The 20,854-nt window shown below is 42.5% G+C and overlaps 1 protein-coding gene across 7 annotated transcripts in view; it reads right to left on the minus strand.

Moving 5' to 3' along the window:
• LOC114697100 (LIM domain containing preferred translocation partner in lipoma) overlaps positions 1-20,854 on the minus strand; it is a 611,216-nt gene that overhangs the window by 83,165 nt on the left and 507,197 nt on the right. For all 7 annotated transcript variants that reach the window (XM_028875188.2, XM_028875190.2, XM_028875182.2 and 4 more), the window contains one exon: positions 18,771-18,940. In XM_028875188.2, coding sequence (XP_028731021.1) covers positions 18,771-18,940 — 170 coding nt within the window. The remainder of the gene's footprint in view (positions 1-18,770; positions 18,941-20,854) is intronic.

A 20,854-nucleotide genomic window follows, 5' to 3' on the forward strand; every position in this document is an offset into this window, starting at 1 on the left:
CCATCCCCTTTCATTTCAGTTCTGCTTAAAAGCGATTAGAGAGAACACGGCCAATTGCACAACCTCGCTTTATTCCACCTGAATGAGGAGATGAGTTGTAAGAGTTTCGTTGAGCTCACTATGTAGCTGAAGATGACCTGGAATGTCTCATCCCTCTGCCTGCACCTCCAAAGTGCTGGGATTATACAATTATATACCACCACAGTGCTGGAAATCAAAACCGGGCTTCACAGCTGGCTGGGCAAGCACTCCCCCAACTGAGAGAGCTACTTCAGCAGCAGAAAGGGGTCAAGACCATGTGAGATCCTGAGAGACAAGGAGTGAGAACAGAGCTTACACAGAACAGGTGAGGACTCAGATGGATTCAAGAACTTCAGACAGTCCAGTGGAAGATGACTGTCTTCTCTGAGGACAACAAGGACTCGGGGAGAGGTCGAAGGGCATAGATTTCTGTCCCCCCAAAGAAGTGACTATAACTTTCAGAGAGTTCAATGAAGCAAAATGGCGGTTTATGAGCCATGACGAGATGGCTGCCATCCCAGCCCTTTGGGAAAGGGGCGTGGTCATGAGCGGTAGAGATCAGCTGTAACTGGCTCTGTTACTCCAGCATTATGTAAAACAGTGGCTTCCTTTCCCTGGGTGATTCCATTTTTCCAGAGCAGCTCTTGGCTCGTTTTGTTTGCAAATGTCCAGGAAGATGATCCTGCACCGTGCTGTGCATGTAAACATCACAAGTCTAGCATCACCCATGAGGCCCAAGCTGACTAAATAACTTACTCCTACAAGTCTGAAGGTAACACATAAACTTACCACAGTATACTGTGAACATATGAACACATGGGCACAGGCCTGAGAACTTACTGAATACTGCAGGCCAAGGAAGGGAAAGTAGAGAGCGTCACCAATACTGGGACACGACAGCGTCACTCACTGACTTGTCATTGGACCACCCAGCATGTGCCCCAGGGACGCACATGTTTAGGTGGCAGCCCTGCGGCCGACTAGATATACCCAGAAAGGTTGAGATGTTGGGGATCTCCGGCAAGGGACCCCCATCCATTCCAAACCCTGCCCCTGAGAAAGCCAGCCAAAAGCCAGTCTCTCCCTGGGGCTGCTCAAGACCACGCCTACCTACAGGCTTTATAAGACCCTGATGCCATATTTGCTGTGTGACTCTTCCCCTGCCTATCCAAGGGTCACCTGGGGATTGTTGTTGTTTGTTTTTACTCTTTTGGGGGGCCCACCACCCAGCTCCCACATAAATCACACATGGAGGGTTATTATTAATTATGAATGCCCGGCTTTAGCCTGGCTTAGGTTCTAGCCAGCTTTTCTTAGCTTTAAATTATCTTGTCTACCTTTTGCCTCTGGGCTTTTCCTTTTCTCTTACTTCTGTAAATCTTACTCTGTGGCCTGCTGGGTGGCTGGGAGGAGTCTTCCTCCTTCTCTGGCTGCTGGATCTCTCCTCCCAGTTTCCTCCTATATCTTCTCTCTGCCTGCCAACTCCACCTATCCTTTCTCCTGCCTTGCTGTTGGTCGTTCAGTTCTTCATTCGACCATCAGGTGTTTTAGACAGGCACAGTAACTCAGCTTCACAGAGTTAAAACAAATGCAACATACACAAAAGTAACACACCTTAAAATAATAGTATGCTACACAAGATCGCTTTGCTTTGTTCATTAAACCTGGATTTATTAATTAAGTTTGATTTGGCTTATGGCATCAGCCACTGGGGATGGAAAACTTATCACCACAGACTGAGAACGGCTGACTGGGGGCGGGTGGAAGTTTCAGCTCCTCAGGGTCCAAACCACTTGACCAGGCCTGTTAGAACTGTCGTTTTAAGTTCATCCAGTTGTCCTTCTTGGCTCAGTTCTTTGCTTTGCCCAGAGAGCCATGCACACCTGTGGGGAACTGCGCCCCAGCGGCTCTGACACTGCCCCTCAGCTCCGAACCTTCAACAACTCCCAACTCCTAGTAGCTCATCTAACCACCTGCAGTGACTCGCTTTGCATCTGTATCAGCCCTCCACCTCTGCTCCCAACAAGACATCTTTGAACTCGGCAGCCTCTTTTAACCTTTTAGTAGTCATTCTGTAACCTACAAATATACATATAATTACTGGAGAAGTCTAATGTGTGATCTGGGAGTTAATATTAGTAATTATGATCGGAATAAAAGAACAGTGTTTGCCAACTGCTAGCTATCACGGGGAAATTGGGACTACTTTGTAAATTGCAGCCCAGGAAATTGATGTTGTTTGTAAATTCAATAGATTTTAACAGTGTGGGAAGGAAGGAATGTTTTCCTCTATATTTCTGGTAGAGTGTGCTCTCCACATTCCAGGCCAATTTGGTCTACTGGGCTACAGTAGTGAGTTCCAGACCAGCCTGAGCTACACATTGAGAGCCTGTCTCAAAAACCCAAGACCCAGACAACAAAAGAACTAGTATATTTCCTATCATTAGAATTACAATTACTTTTTTAAGTGTAATAGCAAATTTGCTGCCCCAAACAAGCAAACAAACCACCCTAACTTCTGAAAAATGGATAAGTATCCCTCTTCCTTTTGTATAGTTTTCATTGGTAACAGGCAAACATTGGAAGGTGACCCACCTATACAAAATTTGGAGGAACCTTTTCATGCTGACTCTCTGCTACCTGACATTAATTCACACTAGTCAAGAGCACTATATCCCTCCCCAGTTTTCTGTTGTCAATTTGACTAAATGAAGTAAGTCTTTGTCCACAAAGTCTGCTTCATAATCCATTTTTTCCTCCTCAACGGTGCGTCTGCAGCATGGCACGTCTTGAACACCCCCGTCTCTTGAACACTTATCATCAGGTACTTGCTCAGAAGGGGCGGTGGCAATTACTTCAAACTGTATGAATCTCTACAAGTGCAATAACATTCTTCGGTTTTTAAAGGGCATCCATTTTTAAAAAATTGTCATTTGAAACTCTTTGGAAAACATGCATAATAATCTTAATGATCCCATTGAGTAGTTTAAATTCAAATTGTGGAGCATTTGAAATACCATGGTAGCAGCACTTTCCATAAATTACTCTCAAATTCAATACATCCCTACACACACATACACGCACACATACATACATACACACACACACACTCTCACAAGTACCATACTAAAAAAACTTAAATTACAGTTTCCTTTTTTCTCATCCCACTTAAACTGTTGCTTGGTTGATAAATTAGTGCTGTAGTGTCTGTTTATAAATTTGCATTACTTTTTCTAAAAAAAAAAAAAAAGTTTTTGAGAAGCTAATTTTTAGAGCCCCTTAAGGAGATAGAACTTTGTTTCCCAGCGGCTTGGCTTCATCATGTATGTGCCCTTGTGTCTGTCATGTGCACATGGATGTGTGCCCTCGCCGTTGGTAATGCAACCTATTTTACTCACTTGTCCTTCACTTTTATCATGCACATTTGCACAAATGCTTGGACCAAGTTTAATGGGTGACTTCCACTAGACAACGCTTCAATGATCTCTAATGTAAAGCAGAATCGATCCATCATACTTTGCAATCTCTTCAGATGCAAAGACCTTCACCTTGCCATTAATGCTTTTGAGAATTATTTGTTCAAGAAGACTGCTAGAAAGAGTTCAGAAGATGGAAAAGTACAGAAATGAGCTATGGACCACCAAAATAAAATAACCTAGAATGTGGGCTTCCGGCAGGAGAATTGCAACCTTGTGTACTTGACAAAATCAATCGAATTTCTCTTAAGGAAAGATTTTGCCCTAAAGTAGGTGACAGAGACGTTCTTAGCCACTAAATCCTGTTGAAATCCATCCTTTCAGGTGGAGCCTTGGAATGTATGACTCTACTCACAGGATCAATGAAACAGTAATGATGAGATTCTTGGCAACAATGATGCCGTTTCGGCTGATTAAAGGGTACTGTGATTTGTTAACTGTATCCAGTTATGGTAACAATTCACTGACTTAAAGAGTCTCTGAGAAGTACAATCCTTCAAACTGTAGAACATCTTTGGGTGTTGGCTGGTTAAAACAGAGTTGACAGTATATTGAGTAAGTTTGTGTTTACAAATTATCAAAATTACTTATTTTCCTTATAAATGATCTTAGAGCACTAACCAGAAGTCCTAAATTAAACTCTGCTATGCCTGAGGGTCAAGAGAAAATTCATACAGTGATGTGAAAGTCTGAGTAGGAAAGGCAACAGCATCATCAACAGATGGGAATGGAATGCCAGCAGAGGTTAAGGCCTGTGCCAGCATCCCCAGGCAACATGGAGACAAGCCATGGCAACAGAGGTTCCCGTGGCAGACTGGTCCTGCTAAGATAAACTGAAAAACTCATTCCCTCAATCTTCCATACCCCTGCCCACTGGCCAGCTCTGAAGACAGTTTATACTCACATGGCATTGAATTTAAATTTCAACTATCCATTTGAGTGCCTATAAACATTTCTCAAGGACTGCTATTTCCTTGAAAATTTCCATTAAAAATCTGGAGTACAGAGGATGCTTAGTAAGTACACATTATAAACTTCAAGGGTTGGGGCCACTTAGGCAGGCAACTGGACTACCAAGATAAGAAAAGTGGCCTCCTAGACAGACAATGAACATCAAGGCCCCACTCTCAGTGACTGGCTATCTGGGGTCCTTTCTTGGAGGCCTTAGTTCTCACTCATCTATCCTAGAAAACATCTGCCTTATGGGATTTCTGTGCATATCAAATAAAAAACAACTACAAAAGTCCTTTGTGCACATGCATTTGAGTATAAGATGTTATTAGGCAAGCAATTGGTACAGGTGTTATGGGTTAAAGGGTGTATAATTAACATAAATAGAGAACAAGTAGCCAGGGATGTGGCTCAGAAAATGATGCCTCAAATTATGCTTTGATATGGTGCGTACTTTGAGTTGAAAAAGACTGTACGCTTCCAGACCACAGTGTCCTTCTCTTTTCCTTCTCTCTAAAGCACCGGTCAGTCTTTTTCTGGTTTATTTATTTTAGTAAACTCAAAAGGAAGACAACTGTCATGAGTTGCTTCCCTGGGAATCTCATTAACCAGAGAATATAAACAATATCAAAGGAACAGAGAGAGAGACTGTAGGTCAACAGAGCCCCGCAGACAATCACAGGCTAGCCCCTATTCTTCTCAGAGTTCATTTTTTCCCTCTAGAACAGCCCAGATCTCCTACATCCTCTAAGAGCAAGGGATGGCAATGTCTTTGGGTAGTCACTCTTCTGTCCTGTGATATTCCCACATGGTTAATAAACTTCTCCTGTTCATCTGTCAACTGTCAGTTTCTGTCCTAGACACAATTATCAATCATTCAGAGAGTAAGAAGCAACTTTTCTCCTCTGTACTTAATATTATCCAACAGTAATTGGGAAACAAGTTATTATTTCTTAAAAATATTGGATAATAAGCTGGTTTTCTAGGCCCAGGTCAAAAGCAGCCTATTCTGGGAGGTCTTTGATGCTGGTCAGCTTGCCCCCTGGCCTCAGGGCAGGGTGTGAACTTTTCTCTGATCAAGTAGCAGGCCTAAGTCTCTCAAGCCTAAATCAGGTGGCTTTGCCTTACATTGTGTTTGTCTGACCCATCTCAGTATCCAAGTGCTCCGCTGGAGCACTACCAAGTCTGCTGTGCTCTGCATTCTCAAAGCACGAGCTGTCCTGGGCTCATCCTATGTCTCTCACAGCTGGCGCCCAGTTCACTCCTTAGCTAAGAACTTGCAATGGAAATTCACTTGCTGCTTCTCCTCCAAGTAGTAGGGACGGTCGTCCCTATCCTGTAAGAACTGCAACATCCTTGAGGAAACCCCAGTAGTACGAGTCACAAAACGACCTTCATTCTGTTGTACTTTGAACCTAATAGTCATGCTTCATCTGCTAACCCTTAATTACACTGGCAAATGGATGAGCTTTATTGATCCATGCATGAGGAGATAATTCCATAAGACTCATTGGCAAGAAGCACTTTATGGGTGAACACGTCATGATGCCAGCAACTTTGCTGAAATGGCTAGCAGGCACTGTCCAGTCAAACTCAGGCCAGTTTGGCTCCCTACTGACAGTGCCAACTTCTCAACAATTTAATAGCACCCTGAAATAATTCTCTAACATGTCTTCCTTGTTTTCTTCAAAATATGATAAGATCGAGCAAGTGAAAATACATAGGGAAAGGAAAATGTAGCAGCAACACAATACGTTATGTATCAATAGTATTCCCATGGTGTGTCAAGGCAAGAGGGCACTCAGTAAATACTTGTTAAGTGATTACTTTTATTGCTAGGAAGGTAGGGTTCTTATTTCCATCCCATCACAGTACTGATAAAGCATCCATCAACCTATGGTCAAGAGGTTCAGTTAACAGCTTTGCAGTCGATGTTCCCGTGGATTAGTTATTTCCCTTGGGCCTATGACCAGCACACCTCCCATGGGCAACTGGACGAAGGGAAATTTCTTCTGGCCATCATTTCAGTCCATTATAGCAGCAGGGAACGCCTGGTGAGGGCTGGTTCTGTCTGGTGGCCGGAATGTGTGCCAGTGGGTGTTCACATGGCAGCCCCCCAGGGAGCAGAAAGAACTAGTTCATTTAAACTAGTGGGTTTCTCTAGAGAGCTTGCTCAACAGCCCTTGCCCCACATGAGGCCCACAAAGCTGGGAGAGAGAGCTCACTGACCCCCTCATCCGGGTTCCTAGTCTCGGGCCTCCAGAACTATGAGCAATGATGCTTCCTGCTGTTGCAGCTCCCCAGTTCTGACACTTTGTTACCCTTGGTTAGTCTTGTTGCTGTGCTTTTGTTTGTTTTGTTATGGCTGTCAAAAAATCAATGTATTGAGTACTCCCTGGATGGGAGGTACTGCTTTGGGAATTCTGGATACTAGAAGAAAGGTTTGAGGTTTCATAGAGAAGAGAGACACAGAGAAAACAGAAAGCAAGCTTGTTCCTATGTAGCTTTTGTCTACCAGTGAGGGAATGATAGCGAGCAATCCACCAATATGGAGAGTAGCCACCGGTAAAGGATTAAGAGAGACACAAGGGGACAGACAGCCACTCCTGAGACACTGAGGGAGCGTGTGCACACAGCCATCCAGAGGCCAATCAGGAGGATTCTTGAACCAGAGGGTGGTAATGGATGTAGAATGGGAAAGCTGATACAGGAGCCTTGCTGACTAAGAAAAGGTCTTATCTAATTAATGCCCAGTGATCTGTTTACAGGAGGTGATTTAAAGCAAGGGAGGGGGGGGGGGATTAGACTCTGGGACCTCTGCTCTAATTCCAAAAAGGGGCATCATTTTATGCCTGATACTGTTACTTGTAAAAAAGAATAAGAAAAGTTGCCATTTTCTCCAGAGGTTAAAAGAAAGAAGAAAATAAGAGGCCACCTGACCCCCCCTCCAGGCGGCTTCCTCCAGGAAGATCTGTTGGCTGGATTACCCTCCCAGGACACCCGCACTTCCTTCCTTCTTCCTGTGGAGCCAAATATATTTAATATCTATGCTTGGTGGAAAACTATTTGGATACGTTATCTTTTATAATGGATTTTTTTAGGTCATTTCGCTAAATTAGAAGAAATATAAAGATTTACTTTTAAACATTTATCTTCTACAATAAACATTTCTTAGGGTTCAATTGCATTAAATCTGATATGTCCATAGGCTGTATTCCTCTGAATCACTTCAACCACCCCTGAACAGGGTTAAGGGGTTCAGAAAGTAGGATCATTGTTACGTAAAGCATTTACTATTTACTTAAAAATAAGTGACAAAATGTAAAATGTCACTAAACATATGCACTTAAGACTTTTCAGGCAGGCGGGCCAGTTAGAGACATTCCAAGAAGAGTTTCTCTGTTAGGCATCTTAGTTCGCACACAGGACATCACTGTAAGATAGTGGAAAAGGAACCAGCTTCGCAGTAATGATGGTATCAGCTTCGCAGTAATGATGGCATCAGTCTGGGCTGCCATGCCCTCCTCATCAGGGAAGTATGCTGAAGAGGTCCTCTTAACTAATGATGAGTTTTTTTTTTTTTTTTTTTTTTTTTTTATTGTTTATTTATTTGAACCTGGCTATGGGAGGGAATTAGCCTGTCACATTCAGAACAGAGAGAACTTCGGATCAAACTCCCTGGCAGCTCTCCGGCATGGGATAAATCTGTGAGCTTGACCTTGAGAGCTGCAGACTAGACAGCCGGCTTCTTTCCTCTAAATCTTTTATATGTATGTTTCAGTGGCGACGCCGCTCAGAGGCCCCTGTTGCCAAGCTTTCCTGCTCCCTGAAATTTCACGGAGAGTCTCAAGTCCAAGTGCACCAAAGGGCAAGTAAACAACAGATAAGCCAAACCCTGTGAGGAGACCCTGGCATGAAGCAGGCCATCTTCCAACCTCCCTCCCTCTCAGAGCAGTGATAGGCTCACGGGCTCTGATAAACACTGCAACAGACAAAGGAAACGGGAGGGACGAGTCACACGTGACCTCGCTGCCTTTATATACTCCACAAGAGTTCACATCATCAAAGAATCTGCCAAGAAGTCAGAATTTTTTTATACCAGTTGTAGCAAGGTTCAGCCTTATGCAATTGGTAGGGGAAAATATTGTATGTTTAAGAAAAGCTGCACCTAGTTGAAGAACTTCCAAAGAATTTTTAAAAGTTTTTATCTAATTCTTTTTCATATAATGTATTTTGAGCTATTCTGTCCCCTCTTCCCAATTCCCCCCAGATCCTTCCTACCTCACTACCCACCCAATTTTATATTCACATTCTCTCTCTCAAAACAAAAACAAAAACAAACAAACAAAACTCAGGAAAAACAAAACAAAAAACCTGAAAATCTTGTCCAAGAAAGTTTTTGAAGGCTGGTTACTTCAGCTATTTGAAGGACTAAGATGGGAAGAAACCCACGGGAGCCAGCAGCCTGCACCAGGGCAGAGGGGTTTCCGAGTACAATGCTCAAAAGAGGCCATTGGGAGCAAGTGTTACCAAAGACGTGGGGAGAAGAGAGGGAGAAGATGTGAGGAGTCGCCTCTCATTCAGGTAGAGGAATGGAGTGGATCTCAGACCTTCATGTGCGTTCCAAGGACAGGCCACCCCCACCCCTCAGCCTTAGAAAAGGTGCTAAATTCCTGCCCTGTGCAGGAACCTTGAGGGTCTAGAAGTGTGTGTTTAATGAGGATTGCCAGCGACTGAAACCAGGTGACACTTGCTGGGGACACCAAACTTTTGGAACCTCAGGGTCTGCTACCCCCCAGATTCCCTGAGCTTTGAGACCAGCACAGTCCAGTCGTGTTCCAGAGGCTGAAAGGCTCTGAGCTGCAGAGTCCCATACCTTCTGAATACTCCAAAACCCCTTACTGATTCGAGCTCAGCCCCCTCCTCTCTGAACGCTCACTTAACCATGTGACTACGTGAGGTAAGAACAAACTTTCATTCCCTATGTTCAGAAACGAAAGCTAAAGAAACCAAGTAGATACTGAATGGTGGCTGGCTGGGCTGGTTGTGATTGGAACTTCCAAATTTTGTCTTTAAAATCACTTGTTAGTGTTTCCCTCCTCCCCCAGTGAAAGACCGTATTACTGAGGACCCTGGAACTTATTTTCAGCTTTAATTTCAAGATAGAATTTTATAGCACAGTCCCTCCCACCTCCAAGCCCGCCCTTTCTTTTTCTTCTCATAGGAAATTTAAAGCTATGGACAATTTTTTTCTGGTGGTACACAGCAGTTCAGAGGACTTCCGAAGCACAGACATTATGCTGTAGATGACTAATTGTTGTTCTTTTATCCATTAAGAGCCAAAAGATAAATAGGAAAGAAAATAAGGAATAAATGGGCCCCTTTCCTATTCTCTTTCCATCCTTTATCTTTAAAGTAGGAAGTTTACTGAACCACAGCCAACAATTCACTCAGCCTAATGAAGTGTATAAGTAATGGGATTAAATAATCTTAAACCATTATTGCAGTGGCCTGATGCTGACATTCATCCAAACTCTGCCAAACACTGGGTGGTGAGTTCATGCTTCATTTAAAAGTAAACAAAGTGGGGCAGCAGGAAGATTCCAGCATAAGGTTTCAGAGGCACTGAACCTGGAAATACGAGACCCTTCATTCTGGTCAGAGCTAAAGCAAACACTGTCCTGGATCACTGTGCTACCTAAATCGGCCAAGCCCTGCTTTTCCCAGAGATCTCTCCGCACCCACAGTCACTCACATTCAGTTCTTTCAAGTCTCTCCCAGAGAGAAAAGTTCTCTGAAGGGACCACCATGGCTCGTGGCTTCTATTCTTGCTTCCGCCATCAACAAACCCTGTAAACTCAGGCCAATCAGCAAACTTTCTCTAGCTTTTAGCTTTTTCCGCCATTAAACAGCATTACCGAATTAAGGTTCCTTCCGGCCCTTAAACATTCTGATTCCATGACAACAGAAGTTAGATGTGTCAGGATAGGAGTTGGCAGGAATATGCAATATTCAACTAGGACTTCCTGCTGCTCTGGGCCATCAACTAAGAGGTCTGTACCTCAGCTTCCTTGACTAAAGTAGAGTGCTGCCTCAGAGGCTGTGGGGATGTGTGAATGTGAGCAGGAACCAAGATTCTCTGGGGGACAGAACTATATGTCACGAGCAAAGGACAGTGTCACAGCCACAGAGTGGGCACGCTGCCACTGGTTAAGAATAGGGGTGGTATACAATGACAGGTGTGCTCCAAAGCACCTTCAATTCCTTCCCACAGATTTATAGCATTCCTCCCTTACATAATTTCCCATGTTCTCTAGGTGCTCAGCTTTCCTTATGGCTTCTGTATAAGGGTTATTTCTCACGTGGAATTCTTCATGTCTAGCCTTGAAACTTATCTGTCAGCTTTCTAAGCTTTACTCTACTACTTTAGATGGAATCATGTTTTATAGGCTAACATTGTAACTATTTGAAATTATGAAACACAGCATGTAAACAACACTATACATTGTTAGAGGTGTGTATTAGAAACCCATGGACATAATTAAAGGAAGTTTAAAACAGCAGCTACTTTTATAAGGTAGTTTGGGGAATGTGATCAGAAGGAAGAATCAAATGCATTTCAAATATTTTTATTTCTTCAATTTGGTAACAGGTATGTGGACCTTTATATTATTCATTATATATGTGTCAGAAATACTATATATAATACTATATAATAGCTAAATATATATGCACGCAAGTATGCATTTAGCTTTTTCTTTGTTTTCTAATTGCCACTTCAAAAGTTGGCATGTTAAAAACGATGTGAAGATAAGGGATGATCCTGCACATTCCTAGATCCAGGGGCAGGAAGGCTGGCCATGGTAAGCCTTATCAACTACCAAATTTCCTCAGTCTACCTAGAGCTTGCTTTGTGTTGGGGTGGTTGCTTTTGTTTGGAAAAAAAAAGTGTGACAGGCTGGAGAGATGGCCCAAATGTTAAGAGTGTTTGTTGTTCTTGCATAGGACTTGGGTTTGATCCCCAGCATCTACAACCACCTATAAGTCCAATTCCAGGGCATCTGATGCCTTCTTTTGGAATCTACGAGCACTGTACACCCATGGTATACACACATACACACACAGACACACAGACACACACACACACACACACACACACACACACACACACACACACAAAGTAAATCTTAAACAAAAAGAACTTGTAACAAATTTTATGAAAAGTATCTATTGATATAACTACAGTCATATTCCCTTTCTACCCAATTTGCTATGAGTTTGAGAAAGTATTTTAAAGGCCCCTAATATTGTCCAAACATTGCACTCATCAAATAAATTGCCATTTTATGTGGCATTCAATTTACTATTCCAGTGATGTAGTATTTAGCTGCAAACGTCTAGGATTTCCATACATGGGCAGTTAGATTGGCATGGTGCTAATCCTTGGGGCAGCTAAGTTAGCTTCTGCCATCAGCACCAGGCTGGTCTTATGCGACTTCATAAAGGGATTTGAGAAGTTCTTTTCTTGGAAGGCTCTAAGGGTGGAAACACTGCAGGCATTATTTGTTCTTTGAAGATAGGGAAAATCCTGTTAGTGACATTTCCTTGCTTTTTTCTCAGGTAGCAGCTCTGACTTTCATCACATTGGTGGGATTATTTGAGTTTCTTCTTGCATATTTTAGATTTTCAGAGAAGGGATATCTTCCATGAAAATTATAATTTCTTGAGGGACAGGGTCTCCTGCATCCTAGGCTGGCCTTGAACTCCTGATCCCGTCCTCACCTTGCCAGTTGGGATTACAGGTGTGTGTTAGCACACCTGGTTTATATGATACTGGTATTGAACCCAGAGTTTTGTGCATGTTAGGCAAGGTCTCTACCAACAGAGATAGACCTCTAGCCAAAGGTCCTGGGTTCAAGGGAGAGAGAGGAAGGCTATGTCTATACTTAGATCGACAGTTTCTTTTTCATCACCACATTTTGTAGCTTTTGTGTTTTTTTTCCCCTCTGTCTTGATTTATGTCTATTACACTCATTAATTCTGCTCCCCACCCCATCCTTCCTCTCTCTTAGACAAGGTCTCTTCTAGCCTGGGCGGGCCTTGAAATCACTGTTAGAGAGTATGCTTAAAGCTACCATACCTGACCTAAATTTTACCCTTTTTAAAAGCAATCCACTAAAATTCTAAAAATCCTAGTATTTTTTTCAATTACCAACAACTGTTCGTGAATGCTGAATGCCCCTTCTTTAGACAGCTTCCCTATGAACATCAAGTTCTTGTTCTGTACTCTGTGCTTACAGCTGATCATGTTGTGACGTAGCCTTCAATCCATGTCCCTCTGCCCCTGACATGCATCATCACCTTCATGACATACCCTGAGAAGTCTGCCCCACAAAGGTGCCATTAGTGCAGAGGACCTGGTGCAGACTCATGAAGGCCTTGTAGATGGTGCTTCAGTCTCTGTGAGTTCACAGGAGCTTTTGGGCCTCAGTTTCTTGCTACTAGAAATGATAATAAAAGGAACTGGAGCTAGCTCCAAGGCTCCCCTGAGGATAGGAGACAAAATAAAAAGACTCAAAAGCAAATTAACCATTGGGCAGATGCTCTATGTCACCATGACTAAATTTAACTCTAGACATAAAATCATTTTTTATATTGAGATTCCAGGCATTATGAGCAGAGCTTTGTCAAAGACTAGGGATCATAGCTTTTACCTGTGATCTGTACTTAATACTGGATGGTACCACTCAGGCCAGTGGTTATCTATGAAAACCTTGAGAACAGAAGGCATTCATGACTTTAAAGTGGGTAGCCAGTGTCTGGCAGTATTCTTGTGTTTTCAGGAAGGTGAATGTTAGTTTTCAGGGTGGTAGCATGGACCTTGCAAATAAAGACTAGGTCGGAAGACGCTTTCTGGTCTTCACTCTGTTCTTTACTTTGGTTCCTTCAAAGCCTCATTTGTCACAGGGTCTAACAATCTTCTCTTGCCTGTCACAGTTCCAATAAGCATGATATACCACAATAGAATGGGAGAGAGAACACCTAGGGTGTGTGTGGTCCTATGAGAGTGTTTTTAAAACCATTTCTCGTTCTTGAACCATTCTTCTTATTATTGGGAGAGTGCTAGTGGGGTGACAGGAAGACACCAGGGAAGAATGTGTTTAAGTGTGTAGGTGGTATGTGCAGTCAGAGATGAAGGGAGGCAGAAGGAGATGCTTCATGGTGAGGATAGCAGAGGTGGGCGATTAGGGAAGAGGGATGTTCGGGTGGATTTTTCAGATTCCGTCCTAACTCTTCGGTTCCTTTTCCAACGCCCACAGAAGGCCCTGGCTCTAACTGCATTTAAAACATTCCATTAGGAGGAACTTGAGTACATAAAAGGACAGCTTTCCTGCAGAGGTACAAAAACCACCTCTTAATGGAGTTGAAAATTTACACGGCTTTAACTTAGCCCATTTAGTGGCAAAGGAGAGCAAAAGGCTGCTAATGTGTAGGTCATTAATGGGCCAGGTTCTGGTACCTTCAAGTTAGTCTCCCAGGAGACTGGCTTGCTAACTCCAGAGGTCTTGCTAGCCACCAGGATTTCAACTCTAATAAAAAACACCTATCTTACCTTTCCAGACACTCGGCCCCAAAGCCCTGACCCAGTGGAGAATCCTGGATCACCATTGCATAAACAGACTTGGGCTGCGAATTTCTAGTGTGTGTATATCCCTAGGCACAGCCTCCTTTGCAATACGAAGAAGAAAGCAACTGTTCCTTTGTTAGATTTATGCTCAGGAGCAAGCGTGTCTCAGTAAGAGCAGAAGGTCAAACAAGCAGGAGGCCTTGTTGATGCCCTTCATATGTAAAGACACAAATGGCTGTAAGCAAAGCACCGATCTCCTCATGTGCCCTTATGTTCCTCTTAGGAAGGCAATTACTTTCAACATTTCTATAGCAACAGCAGCTAAGACGTGCCCCATTGTGTGCTACAGCTTCTCTATCACAGCAGAACGCTATGGTCACTCCTCAGCTCTATCCCGTATACATCCAGCAGTTCCATGACACAAAAAAGTAACACACCTGCTCATTCCTTATCTATGACATTAAGGAATTAATATCTAACTGTATAAGACAGTACTTTGGTACTTCGAAGGTAAATGATGTACCCAATGCTATAATCCGAGAGCTCGGACCAAGATAGATAGATTCTATTTAAATCGTTTTTTACTTCCTAGTAAAGTTTTAGTGCTCTGAATTTTAAACTGTTTATTTATTCAAAACTACAAGAATAACCAAAACTAATCATTTACAAGATCTATTGACTTTACTATTAACAATACAAGCATCAATTAAAATAACTAGGACATGGTGTACTTATCACATTGACTCTAATGAATACATCTATCTAACAGGAAATAGCACATAGTTTAATATATGAACTCATTGTTCGTAATGGTCTTGTCAACCAGAAACAATTTTCTAAAGAAACACTTCGAGGTGCGAGGGGTGGTGGCATATCCCAGCACCTACAAAGCTGAGGCAGTACAGCTCTGGGTCCTAAGTTCTGGGTCAAAACCCAGAATTCAAGGAAGGCAAAGCCAATGCCTTCAGTCCTACATCACGTTTGAGTTGATCATCTAAACTAAAAACATATGCTAAGTAATTTGAATGATATAAATATTACACTCAATGTTCTCTAAGCATATTGCAATGACAAAAGACTGGGAAATGTATTTTGCATGAAAATATAATTCAGAAACATAATGTAAACCTAAACAGGTTAGATGCTAAAAGTGAAGATTACCACCGAGGCTCATTGTACACACATTCATACTGGGTTAATACATAGAAAACAAGTGAAATACATGTGAAGAGTGCTAAATACATGTGAAGAGTGCTACAATACCACACCGATTCAAATCTGTCCAGCCACAGATGCTGGTGCACAAAGAGTTAAGAATCCAAGAGACCTTAGGACACTACTAATGTGATAAACCAAGTCTGAAGATATTACTGGGCATTTAATGTCAGAGTATACAAATATTAAATTTAAATGTGATTATAGGCTTATCAATAACCGATTAGGAAGAAAAATTTAATTTTTGTTTTACAGGCCTCATTCCTGGATCCAGAGTCAGACATGAGTGGCTGGTCCTTACATAGAAATAATTAAGTCCCTGCCTTCGATGTTCCTAGTCCATCAATTAAGTAAAAACACTAACAACAAACAAAACAAAAAGGAAAGAAAGTCCCACTAACTGGTACCCAGGGGACTTAATTTTCTTGGCTTTGTTCACAATTTCACTGGGACACCTGTGCCCAGCAAGTGTGACAAGAGGCTCTTTGGCTGGATCACGTGGACAGTATCTCTGATTCTAGAACTTTAGCTCCTGGGGAGAGAGGCACAGCCCTTATGCTGTCCGTTTTACTAAGTCTACCTTCAATGTAAGTGGGTTCTAACTAACGCTTCCTCTTTCTCTATTCGCTCTGTATGCTCAGCATGCAGCTTATCAGAACCATGAAAGTTTAGTAGAAGTGGAAGTGCTAATATTTTCGAGGGCACAAGGCCTGTGTTGAACTCTGGAATCAATTCCGGACAGGAGGTCTTAGAGTAAAGTGGAAGTGAATTCTGATAAGACTTCAATTATCTTTCCGAGTAGCTATGGAAAGACATCATTAAAGGACCCCGATTACAGGTTCTTATGATGGGGAGAAATCACGGAAGAGATAATAAGGTTCTTCATTATCTGCATTCACACAGCTCCTCCAAGTGTATGATTAAATATCTCCCAGATAGTCCTCCTTGCTGTGAGTGCAGTGCACGATATGCAACCAGAGCAGAGAGTTCCAGCATCCTAAATAATCTCAGATATCTTATCCTTGCAACAGAGTCTGCATTCTGAGCCCTCGCACTATAGAAAATGATTAAAAATACGAAATTGGAGTCTTGTTACTCACCCAGGAAAACAAACATTAAGGGAAAAAAAAGAAGAAGAAGATGGACATATCCAAGAAGTAAAATGGCTTCCTAGAGCAAAGTGAGTCTGAGTCTGACTGCACACATCAGCAATGGTAAATAGGTCCCCAAATCTAATTATAATTAAGCTCAAATGTTTTTCAATAAATTAAGTTCAATAACTTTTCCTGAGTAGACCAAGGGTGCTTACAAAGATTGCCTCATCACATCTTCAGGAGTCTTATGGAAAGGTAGTGCCATCATTTCCATTATATAGATGAGAAAAACCGAGGCTCAGAAGGATCAAGTAACTTGCCCAAGACGGAAAGCTTTGACCGAACCTATTTCATGTTCTCTGCATACTGTTACACAGTTTCTCAGTATTGTAAGACTTTGGCTTACAAAGCATGAAAATCAACAGCTGGAGAAGGCTTCTACAAAAGTATTGTTAGAATAGCAACAGTCAGAGTCACAGTTAAAAAGGATCAAACAGGACTATAAAAAAGTAACTGCTCCATGTAAGAAGACGGCTACGACTCTACAGGCTTTGCTGATGTTGCTACTAAAACTTGCAGCAATAAAAATGATTTCACAACGGTGGCCTGAGTCATTAGAAAGTGCAGCCCACTTAAAAGAGGTCAGCCTTATAAGAGGCCTTTCTCTTTTCAACCAAGATTTCCAAGGGTGGTCCTTGAACTGAATGAAATAAGAGGTGAGATTTTTGCGGAGTGGACTTTATCTTATGTGGACGGTGCTGCTTCCAGAACAACAGGGAATTTACAGTCTGAATAACTAAATGCAATCAGTATTTCCCAAATCACAGGACCAGGAGGACACGTGACTCATGGCTCTGTGTCCAGCGCTAAGAAGGAAGCTACCTTTCTCCTGTATCTCTACTCTCATTTCCAAAGTCAGCAGCTAGGCAAGTGACCTGAAAATGGTTTCTTTTCTTTTTTTTCTCCCAGGTCTATTAGCTGATGACATTACAATGATATTACATGTGTTTAAGTTGCTCCTGGAGAGAAAACAAAATAAAATTGAACTTAAAAGATGCAATACAACATTATATGATTATATAAAGTTTCAGTCGTGGAAAACTGAGCTCTGGGCTACACACACCCCTGTGTTTCAATAAGCGAAATTTTTCAGAATATTGTTACTAACTGTGCTGGCTAGTTTTATGTCAACTTGATACAAGCTCGAGTGACTGAAGAGGAGGGGACCTCAATTAAGGAACTGCCTCCATAAGACTGGGCTGTAGGCAAGCCTGTGGGGCATTTTCTTACTTAGTGATTGATAGGGGAGGGCCTAGCCCATTGTGGGTGGGGCCATCCTGAGCTGGTGATCCTGGGGTTCCATAAGAAAGCAGGCTGAGTGAGCCTTGGGGAGCAAGCCAGTAGCAGCATGGCCTTTGTATGGGCTCCTCCTGCTTCCATGTTCCTGCCCTGACTTCCTTCAGTGTTGGAAATATAAGCTGAAATAAAGCCTTTTCTCCCCAAGTTGCTTTTTAGTCATGTTGTTTTGTCATGGCAAGAGTAACCCTAATTAAGACACCAACTAAGGCAGAAATGACAATAACTTTAAACTCCAGGGAGAAGCAAATTTCTGAGTCCCAGTACCTTCTTCCTAAGGTTGGAATGCCTGGCAGAAGGGCCAACCATGACTATTTCAAAGGTTTGCAAAAGGTACTGTTTTTTCCATGAATATGTTCTGCAGATAGATCAAAACCAGAAAGAGATAGAAAAAAAATTACTTTGGACAGGAAATAGGTTTCTTATTCATCAAACTATAGTATCAGAAGGTAGCTTAGCAGATTAAGGAACCAGGTAAAATACTGACAAACGTGGCTTCTTTTCTAAGCTATGCTACTCAAAAATAGCTTTGTTCTTTTAAAACAGAAAACCATTTATACTTCAAGGTAATCGATAGCAAAGAGTTTCTCTACATCATAGACAACCTGGGGGGTTGGGGAGGTAAAAATGATTCTGTAGAGATATTTAGTCCAGAAGTTTGGAAGACCACTGACAAATTCGCCATCTGCTAAGTCTTCCCCAAAGTCCTAGGACTTCAAATGCAGAAAGAGACTGCAACAGGAGCTAGGACTTGGCATACACCACAGAGAATATATTGTTTCTACATACAAGCGTGAAAACCACAGGCCAGAAAACTTTTCTGGCAGACCTCAAATTGAAAGGCAGCATCCTCCCAACACAATTTTCTGACCTCATATGATGCTAACTATATAGGAAAAAAAGATACAGGATGACAATGTACATATGCACACATCTTTTGAAGTTCAAAGAACTGAGGGCGACATTTATATGGAGCGACTGGTATATGGTCAACGATAGAGCAGATGAAGACCCAAGGTGAGGACTTACAATGTAGCAGGGCTCACAGTAGGCCTTCTTCTCCACGGCATAGAAAGGCTGTCCTCGGAGCTTGTTGTTACAGACAATGCAGGTGAAGCAGTCCACGTGGAAGACCTGATCCATGGCGGTGCATCCTGTCCCTTCCCCAACCACGTTCTCCCCACAGCGAGCACAGCGGCCTGGAAGAAAAAGGGTTGCTTGTTACAAAGGAACACTGAGATCCTCCCATGGAAGCCAAGGTGAGAAAGACAGCAGGTTCAACCTGCAGCCGCTGGAGACACAGCACTATTGGCATCCCTACACTAACTAGCAAGCTCACCACGGTCTCCACTGTCATCACTGCACTAACTAGCAAGCTCACCACGGTCTCCTCTGGAATAGCAGGAGTCTACCTGAGTCAACTGGGCAGACAGCTAAGGCTCCTGAGAGAGTGATGGAGGAAAACACACGTTTGATGCTGAGTCCAGGGCCCTGCCTCTAATCACATACATGTAAGCGCAGGATTCAGGATGTTGGGGCTGAAAGGGCAATCTACTGAACAGAACACGTCTGGCAAGCCTTTGTCCCTGGAGAGTCTGCACATGGGTCAGCGTGTGCGCGTCATTTCTTTTTCTAGTCCTGGTTGTCAATCCTCTGTAGTTGGCCCTCAGTGATGGACAGATCACATGGTGGTAGGTACGCACCTCTATTTCCACAGCACGGGGGCTGTTAGAAGGTTTTCTTCTGTGGAGTTACTAATGTAGCCCCGACTCTGACTGCTGCCCATGATCCTAGTTCTGATCTCAGGGGCTCAGAAGGCGAGGCTCATCTCATGCACGCGTGCACCATCTAAGATCCTGGAGTCCAGTCAGCACCACCTCTCAGTCTTAGCTTGAACATCATGTAATGGTTCCACTTAATATAGGGTTGGGAGTTTCTTAGGCCCTAGATCTCACTGTCTGCCCAGTGTTCTGTAAAGCTACAGCATTCTTAAACTGCTTGAGAAAGCTGACACACCTGTATGTCCATCAGGTTATATTTTAAAGAACATATTTGCATTTAAACAGTCACAATATAATCTAGGATAAAATTTTTAGGACTAGGTGTAGTTCAGTGATAGAGCATTTGCTTAGTATATACTAGGATCATGAATTCAAACTACAGGACCAGAAAGAAGAAAAATTTATAAAGAAACGGGGTGGATGGGATTAGCTTGAGTGAGAGGCTCTGTATCTCAATACCCTGGGATTGCGAGGGCCACAGCCACCTTGACCCCTTCATTCATGTCTACTAGGCAGAAACAAGACCCAACTAGGTAACCATAAGCCACTGGGAACATCAACAAGGCTTTTGTGTAGGCTTTTGCACAAAAATGTCATAGACCTAGCTTCGTGGATGGTTGACATTTTCTTGACGCTCTTCTATCAGCTCGTTTCCTATTCATGACACTCTATGTGGACATATTACTATTATTCTTACTCTAAACATGAGGAAAGTTAAGTCACAGAAAATATTTAAATAACTTCATGCCCAAGCAGCCTTGCTTGAGTATTGTCTACTCCAATCCTGTGGCTCCATTGCCCGTTCTGAGCTCTGTATGAACATCAGTGTGGATCTGGCATTACGGAGCATTATGGAATGACTTCGCACTGGAGAAGGCTTTCAGCACCCCGTCACATTGGACTGACAAGCCACTTCACAACTCAGAACTGGGAGGGGTAAATGTTTCAGTAAGAAGAGGTAAATATATTTCTCTCTGGTTGCACTTGGTCCTGGAAATATTCCTTTGTATTCTGTTGCAGGATTGGAGCACATCTTTAAAAAATGAAACAAACAAACTTGAAGTATCATCAATCAAACATTGGGAAGAGTTCAAGTTTTAAAAAATGGACTGCCTCTGATACAGTTGTATTATTGTGAAATTTTAATATTGTGAAATTTTTGTTGTATTTTTTATATTTAATACAATTATGATATTTGTTATATGGTTTGTAGTTGTTTTTAAATAAACTCTTCCATTCAAGAGTTACCTTACGCCGGGCGGTGGTGGCGCACGCCTTTAATCCCAGCACTCGGGAGGCAGAGCCAGGTGGATCTCTATGAGTTTGAGGCCA

The sequence above is a fragment of the Peromyscus leucopus genome, chromosome 12, assembly GCF_004664715.2.
Source record: "Peromyscus leucopus breed LL Stock chromosome 12, UCI_PerLeu_2.1, whole genome shotgun sequence".
NCBI lineage: Eukaryota > Metazoa > Chordata > Mammalia > Rodentia > Cricetidae > Peromyscus > Peromyscus leucopus.